Below are 8,158 nucleotides of genomic sequence, written 5' to 3' on the forward strand. Positions count from 1 at the left end.
TGTCCATCTACCACAGTTTGTACTTAACATGTGGTGTTCCTGAAGAAGAAATATCCAGAACTTGTTCTGGTGGCCAAATATGTGTCAGTGTTCCTGAAGAAGAAATATCCAGAACTTGTTCTGGTGGCCAAATATGTGTCAAACGAATACAACCTCCAGTCACACGTACAACTTAGAGAACTGACAGTTCCGTGATGCAAAATGACAGAAGTGATGCCAGGATGCAGGATGCTTCAATTGATTGAACCTGTTTAAGTGAATCTCATACAGGGATAATGCCCATTAAATAAGATTGCAAAGTGAGAAAAAAATATCAAAAAAAAAATGCCAAAAGGCTGAAACATGAAACTGTGGTCCTACTACTGATATAAATATTTACAAGGGAAAACTGGAAAATTGTGAAGTTAATCTGCATTTCACTCCGTGAGGTGCATAATTTCAGCTGTTATGTGGCTTGAACAGACATCCCTTTGGCAAATAGTAATGACTCATATCATGGATTTGCAGTACGGTCCCTTCCAGTTCAATCAAAACTCAAGGATTCTTATCTGCTTTAGTTCCAAAACAAGGCAAATACACAACCAGCTTCCTCTGAAAGTCCTCGTCAAAATCGCCGAGGGCTTCCTCTTTGCGGTTCAGGTGATCTGGGTGCAGAAGTGTGTGGATGAAGTTTATCTCCAGCATGATTCCTGAACTGCTTCACAGCACCATTATGTTCATATGGTTTGACAGTTCCATATCTATCATTACATCTTTTATCATCACCATTCCCATCATGCTTATTTCCCCTTTTGAAGTCACGTGTTGGGCGGTGGAATTCTCGAGATCCTGACCGTCCTTGGGAATCCATTAAATCGAACATGTCATTTCTTGAGGTGGTTCTCAGAGGTGGGCTCCTCCGAGAATACCGTTTCTTGTGATAAGAAATATCTAGTGTTGAGCAGCTCCTTCCTTCAACCCATGTTGAATCATGTTGAGAGTAAGTGGAATTTCTTGATGGACTACCACGCATAACTCGATCATTGAATCGATGTTGTCTTTGAGGTGAAGTCATTCTACCAATTCTAACTTCAGTCATGTAATTAGGAGATCTACTATGCCTCCGTATACTTGAGCCTCCGTTGGATGTCCAAGCATGTGGTGATCGAGATCTAGATCCTGAAGGAGATCTGCTGTGAGCACGTGACAGGTCGAGTGAGGCTCTATGCGCTGGGAACCTCCGTTGTCTATTAGACAGTGAGCTATGAACTGAACTCAAATTTTCATCAATGGCATGATCTTTATCCATCTGAGGACCATATCGACCAGACCGGTTGCCACTAGCACCAAAGCATCGTTCTGGAGGTGCTTCCCTAGCATGTGCAGGTTCTCTGGACAACCCACGACTTCCATCTCTGTCAACTGGGGAACACCGTCTAGACAAAGGGTGGTAGAAGCTACTTTTGTTTCTCATCCTTCTGGACATGGTACTTGTATTTGCTGCATCAACAGCTCTTACCAAAGTGCCATCAGCTGCAACAACAAAGCCACTGCTCTCCATCTTTGCAACAGCAGCTTCAGCAGCATTTCTTGGACCAGCTGGGCCATAATTATTATAATCAGGTGATCTTCGCTGGGAAGAACGAGAACTATTTGAATTTTCAGCCCACTGCTCCCCTCGGATGTTTGCTTGAATATGCCGAGATGCTCCGCCCCTGCCATGTGGCCTATCAACAGACCTTTCAGCTTTTGAGCCAGAACCATAGCCATCATCAGATCTGGATTAAAGAAGAGAGTATGCGGCATTAGTCACTAGGATTACGATACTGCACAAACAAGGATTTAATTATGTCTAAGATGACAGCTAAACACATATTAACTCAAATTTACCTGCAGTGCTCATTTCTGTGGGGTCTGTCAAATGATCTAGGCCGATCAAGTCGTGATTGCACGTCTCTATTTGGTAATCCCATTGGTCGAAATGATTCACAGGCTTCAGCTGCCTCTAATGTACCTAAAACACACAGGTTAGAAGAATCAACTCTGTCTCTTGAATCTCGAGAGTGCCTCTGATCTTCAGGCAACATATCCCATCCCACGGGCTTTGATCTGATATTCAATGGATCCTCACCTAAACCATCACCACCCCTTTCAGACTGGCTAACGGTCCCAGCAGATCGAGCTATTGTAAGGTCTAGGTTGTCATACATTCGAGTCTCATTTTTCATATTCACATGAATGCTCCGAGCACTTGCAGCACACATCATTCCAGATCCACCATCCAAGCAGTTACTTGACCATGAGCGCTTCGATGAGACGGGTGAAACATCACAATCTTCCTTCCTGGATAATGTTCCATTGTAATTAGCAACTGGCATAACCATATTGTTTGAAACAGAGCCAACAGGTACATGATGAATGTCTGGGGCAGCTTTTTCATCCTTGTAATCTGATACCTGATAATTAGCACATTTAACTTCTTCATAAATGTCATCGGCCCAATAACGGTCACCAGATTCCCTAAGTTCCCCATCCTCATACTGAGAATCATCTTCCTCGACGTCAACTTTTCCGGTCACAGAAAGATCTTTGCTAAAACGAGACGTGTCTGTCCGATAGCAGTGTTCAAGGCAATTATTTGATGTGACCTTCTGAAGATCATGTTTGTAACCACTTGGTTGGCTTTGTGCTCTAGATTTTGAATCCACAATATTGTCCATGTCAGTATCTGCTTGTTTAGTGCACTCTGAATTGAGACCATGAGCATGAATATCACTGGTGATGTAACATGTTTCTGCACTGGTAGCGTTGGCACAAGCAAGTAAACGATTTCTGTAATCGATTGTTGCATCCACACCACCCTCTATATGCGCATAGGACATGACGCAATCAGAAGTGTGTAGGTTATCCTCTGGATGAGAATCAGGGAGGTCTGAATCATTGTCTGCATCTGCAGCTTTCTTGTCAACGCACAATACGTCAGTGTCATGTTCAGCCTTCTCATTGACGGACTGATCAATTTTACTAGTTCCTGAATCAACATCCAAAAGTTCATGGTTTTTAAATTCAGATATGCTCTGTAGTGAAGCTTGCCCAAGTTTATCATCGCTCCACCCAGCGTCAGTAAAACTTTTACTGGAAACTGTTGCAATATTTGTGCTTTCCTCAGAAACTAATCTGCTTGTCATAGGCTTCACTCTGGAGCCCAGAACACTTGTTTGAATTGAACTACCTCCAGCATGAGCATCCTCAGAAATCAAGTGAGACAAACCTTCACAATCAAGGGGTGAAGTGTGTGACACGTCAAGTTTCTCCACATTTGCAGCAAAAGCGAAATGTTCCTTAGTAAGAGACAGAGAACTCAAGTCTGGATTAGATCCGATATGCAATGCCACATTAGAAACATAACTACTCTTCTGCAGATCAAGCAAATTGTTTGTTTCGGCAGAGGAATCATTTCCATCTAAACATTCGGATTCCAATAGCTGAACTTTCAGGGGAGACCGACTGCACAAAGGATGAAATGAACCATCACCTGGGAAATCAGTTTCACCCTTTGTGTTACCATCTTTCGCTGCATCAGCCACGTGAATTTTATCAACAGAATGACGAAGTATGACCTCAGCAACTGTTGACTGAGAAAGATCCCGACACACCTGTGATTTGTTCATCTCCTTTTGAGCATCATTACAATCACTTACAGAAGCTACAGGATCAGGACCAACCATATCATGATTATCATCATCACCACAATGGGTGTCCCACGCCTCCATCGCAATGTTAAGATCCCAGTGCAGTCTAGAATCATGAGCCGCATTGGAATGCTTGGTGTGCACAACTGTATCTCCAAAGCAGCCTACTGATTTGCCTGGATTGCTTGAGTTAGTTGACATGGTAACATCCGAAGATTTAGCATCAGAAACAGATGAAAAAATATCGGTTTTGTTTGCATTGCTCAACAAAGAATAAAGTGCAGTATTACCCTCCAGAGCAGCTGCAGATCCAACAAGATTCTCTGGACCATTTAATGTTGTGGGGAACAAGGGCTTCATGTCAGGAGCAGACTCAGAGCTATTTAATGTAGTGGGAAACAAAGGCCTCATGTCAGGAGCAGTTTCAGATAATTTCAGGGTCCTGTCTGGGATATTTAGCTTATCCCCCTTAATTTCATGTAGAGGATCCAACAGTGAACTGCCAGAGATAATTTCTGGCTTTCTTTCATCAAGAGAGCGGGCTGACTTCGAGCATTCACCATTTAACTTAGCAACATCCATCTCACTTTCACAGGCAGCAGCAGCCAGTATTGATATACCGGAAAAATCAGCAGCTTCAAGAGGTCCTCTCTTTTCTTCCATGTGCTTGCCTCCTAGTGTTTTAACCTTGCGGTGCTTGCCATATGATGAAATGCCTCCACCAGATCTGCTCGGTATTTTTTCATAAGGATCCACTAGCAGTGGGGTGGATGGAGGTGATGGAGAACAATCCATATGAACTCTTCTCTTTTTTATTGGAACATTTTCCATGGGATCACCAAAGCGCCGACCAAGAATAGATACCCCAAGCTGCAGACGGATAATTAAATAGTCAAGAATACTGATATTCATTAAATGGGGCAATTGACTCTCATTTCACCGTATTCTCAAGGAGGAAATAAATACCTTCTCAGATTCAGAGGCTGAATCCTCTTCTTGAGCCACTTCTAGGCTCGTGGGATTGCCACATGCATAGAAAGATCTAATTTCATCCTTCAATCTGTCTCCTCCAGAAAAGGTCCTTGCTCTCCTTGCAGCTCTTTGCCTTCTGTTTACAGTCTTCCATCTCACCTCAGGATCTATAGGTCTGGGGAGCTCCAAGCCGCTGGTGTTAAGGTTGCTGCTACACGATGGCCCACCTCTGTCCACTGTTGATTTGCCACCACAGCTTTTGCAGGTCATCATAATATTTCTGGTATTAGGATTATGAAGTGACGAGGACCTTCTAGTACAACTGCACACTCGAATCTGGCAAGAGAATCGAACAGCAGAAGTTAGAAATCAAAGATGAGGCAAAACATAGATATTTATAGCAAACTCAAGACAATGGCAAGCTTTTAGCACGGCGCAAAGTGCTGGAAAATCACGTGCATACCATCAAATCAGATCGCGTTCCTCCTGTTTGAGTAGAAACAGAAGATGGGTTCACATCAATCCCATGCTTAAATCCAATAGATCCCTCGATACCCTCTGGAAAACAAAAACAACAGAAGGTTGTTGTTGAGCACCATACCACCAATGTTTAGGATACTGTTTGAAGAATAATAGTGTGACAGTCCACAGAGTATGCACATAAGCAAGAGTTAAAAAGTAAAAGAGGATTCCTCAGCAATGCCACTGCCCCCCTGGCAACCATCAACAGCCACTTCCTTGAACCAAATCAGCACCAAATTAAGGAAAACATTGAGTTTCTGAGTCAGTTTTCAGTGGCAAAATAAGAAACTTTGAGCTTCCGACCAGGCTACAAACAAGCACATTTGTCCTGCAGCACCAACAGCACGCCAGAAGCTAAACTATGTGGTTTCTCCTGCCAGGACTTAACACCCTTGGTACCAGAACAAGACCACCACAAGTCAAGTCAACTGCCTTCATCCTTGAGTCATTGGCCTCCTCCGCCGCATAGAGACCCACAGCAAGCAGGTAGATCTGAAAGATGAGGAATTTCCGAGGAGAACCTGTCGCTGCCAGATGCACAGAAAGGATAAACAAGAGCTACAGGCCCCAGATTGACCTGAGACAAACTGCGCTGCCAGAAGTCCAAAATCCTCGGACAAAGCAGATCTACCACCCGAACGGCGAGAACATGTCCTCCATCCGTAGCTCGTGGCGGAACCAGCGAGAAACAGCGTGGTCACCGTGGCGGCGGCCGCCGCCAGACCCAAGCTGACCTGTAAAACCGACCTGATCCGGGCGGCAGGGGAGCTAGCAAACCAGCAGGTAGAGAGACTAATGAGATTTCTAAGATCTAGGGTTGCGTATACCTTTTGTTCCAGACTTCCTCATCAAACACAGCACCGCCGCCTCCGGCTGCCTCCGCTCTCCGTCCTGCGCGTGTGTGCGTGCGTGGGTGCGCGCACCGGGCTCAGCTAGAATCCAAACCCTTCCTTCCCATTCGCTCCGTTCCCTTGGTGGCTGGATTCTTTGCGTGAGCTGCGGCTGGAAGAAATTCCCCGCTACTTTTCGATCCTTTTCACCCTGCCTGGCCAGGCACGCGACGAAACGATCGGCGGTGACTCCCGACTGCCCTTGCCTGCGCCCAAAGTGGCCTGGCCGTGGCCGTCGCCACGGCTGCTCCAGACTTTTCTATTGGACCCTTTCCTTGTTCTACTTCGCCGCCTGCGGAGGGTGGGAGGAGAAGACGAAGACCATAATATTTTTTCAGTGATTTTGGAGGGCCGTCCAATTAATACTCGATTTCCTCTCGTTTGGTGGGTAAGGATACGTATCCGGGTTGGATGGACCGGATTACCCCTGAAGCCTTTCCGGAGCTGGACGTAGGGGCAAATTTGACAATTTTAACCTTCGGACGAAATCAATTCACAGAATGAACTGCCCGTGAAACTTTCACACCGATGACCTTTTTATGTAGCGCCCGCCACGCAGGCGTCACACCCTATGGTGCGGCGCTTACCTCTGGGGCGTTGCACGCCAGTCCATCGTGGCAGTCCCTGGGCCCGCACCCAGCAGTGTAGCGCCTCTAAGCTAGCGCCACATATTTAAAGTGCAGCGCCTAGCGCTTAGGCGCTGCACTGTGACTTATCCAGCCACTTGGCTGACCCCCCTCCCCCACTCCCCCCACCCCACACACTCCAACCCGAGCTTTGCCCCTCTCCTACTCTCTCCCCCTCTCAAATCCTATCCCAAATCTTGCAAATTTGAAGAATTTGAACAATGTGGGTGATCTCGACAAATATCATTTGCAAGAGACAATGGACCATTCCATCCCTTTTTCCCGTGCATATGCATCAGACTCGGATGACGATGGTCCCGATGAACAAGTTGATGCGGAGGGGTTCACGGTGAAGGATGCCGAAGCTTTTGAGAAGGTATTCGGTCGGGATCATCGGACTACATTGTTCAAGGATGTTAGTCTCGCGGATGAAGCCGTGGTAGATGGTGGCCAATGTGTATCGCTTGGGGTTAGGCCAAGCTCTCACTGTGATTTGGGAGACGACAAGAACCGGATTGCTAAAGGGTCTAAGTTCAAAACCTTGTTGGAATTGAAGATGTGGCTCGACAACTACTCGGTTACGCATTATCGTCCACACAAGGTGGTGAACTCGGACGTCAATGTGCGCTACACGGTTGCATGTGCATGTGAAGATGAAATATGTCCGTGGATTGTGCGTGCAAGACCATGGAAAGGAGGTCCCACTTGGCACGTAGTGAGTTGTGTGCCAACTCACATGTGCCGAGGCAAAAGGGTGGATGGCAAGATTGTGTCCCAAGACCACAGATAACTCACGTCCGAGTTCATCGCTTACAGGCTCTCCAACTCAATATCCACACTTCCAACAATGAGCGTCCAACATGCCATTGACCTTGTGAAAGCCATCTTTCATTACAAGGTGAAGTACGGCAAGGCATGGAAGGCGAAGCAAGCCGCATTTAAGATGTTGTATGGTACTTGGGAGGAAGCATACAACCGAATCCCTAGGTTGTTGTTAGCCATGGCCGCGACAAACCCGGACATGGTTCATGTGGTCGAGCCTCATGGGCACCAAACAACGGTTCATGAAGGAAGGAAAGTCTGAGTATTTGGCCGTGCATTTTGGGCGTTCGAGCAATGCGTGAGGGCTTTCGAACACTGTAGGCCGGTCATCGCCATTGATGGCACGTTCTTGACCGGATAATACAAGGGCACCTTGTTGGTTGCGATAGCAAGTGATGCCAATAACCGGGTGTTGCCATTGACATTTGCTTTGGTTGAGGTGGAGAACAATGACAACTGGGAGTGGTTTCTGCATCTTTTGAGGATGAAGGTGTTACCCGCTCAAAGGGAAATTTGTGTCATATCGGATCGGCATCCAGGAATTCTTAACACGGTGGAGATTGACATTCCCGAGCATGCTCCGTTGCACCATCGATGATGGATGAGGCACTTTTGTTCGAACTTCTATAGGGCATGTGGCCTTAAGGAGTTGGCC

General features: G+C 46.2%; 1 protein-coding gene across 3 annotated transcripts; it reads right to left on the bottom strand.

The window, feature by feature from the left end:
- Window positions 1–211: 211 nt before the first annotated feature.
- LOC123165224 (uncharacterized) lies at window positions 212–6,398 on the bottom strand. Of its 3 annotated transcripts, XM_044582859.1 has the most exons (6): window positions 5,993–6,397; window positions 5,107–5,201; window positions 4,638–4,979; window positions 3,962–4,541; window positions 1,870–3,847; window positions 212–1,757 (listed from the first exon to the last, which is right to left on the bottom strand). In XM_044582859.1, the coding sequence occupies exons 1-6, from the start codon at window positions 6,012–6,014 to the stop codon at window positions 605–607; spliced, it is 4,170 nt and encodes a 1,389-aa protein (XP_044438794.1). In that variant the 5' UTR covers window positions 6,015–6,397; the 3' UTR covers window positions 212–604. The 3 variants fall into 3 exon arrangements, with proteins under 3 accessions (XP_044438794.1, XP_044438792.1, XP_044438793.1); XM_044582857.1 differs by having other exon boundaries at window positions 1,870–4,541; window positions 5,993–6,398; XM_044582858.1 differs by having other exon boundaries at window positions 1,870–4,541; window positions 5,107–5,912.
- Between the last annotated feature and the right edge of the window lie 1,760 nt (window positions 6,399–8,158).

Source organism: Triticum aestivum, chromosome 7D (genome assembly GCF_018294505.1).
Source record: "Triticum aestivum cultivar Chinese Spring chromosome 7D, IWGSC CS RefSeq v2.1, whole genome shotgun sequence".
Classification (NCBI taxonomy): Eukaryota; Viridiplantae; Streptophyta; class Magnoliopsida; order Poales; family Poaceae; genus Triticum; species Triticum aestivum.

Excerpts from the sequence above, each read along its gene's own strand:
- LOC123165224 (XM_044582857.1), bottom strand. The coding sequence starts at position 6,014 with ATGAGGAAGTCTGGAACAAAAG. Across the intron at positions 5,202-5,992 it reads GAGGAAGTCTGGAACAAAAG|AGGGTATCGAGGGATCTATT; the intron begins GTATACGCAACC and ends TTTGTTTTCCAG. Across the intron at positions 1,758-1,869 it reads CACAGAAATGAGCACTGCAG|ATCTGATGATGGCTATGGTT; the intron begins GTAAATTTGAGT and ends TCTTTAATCCAG.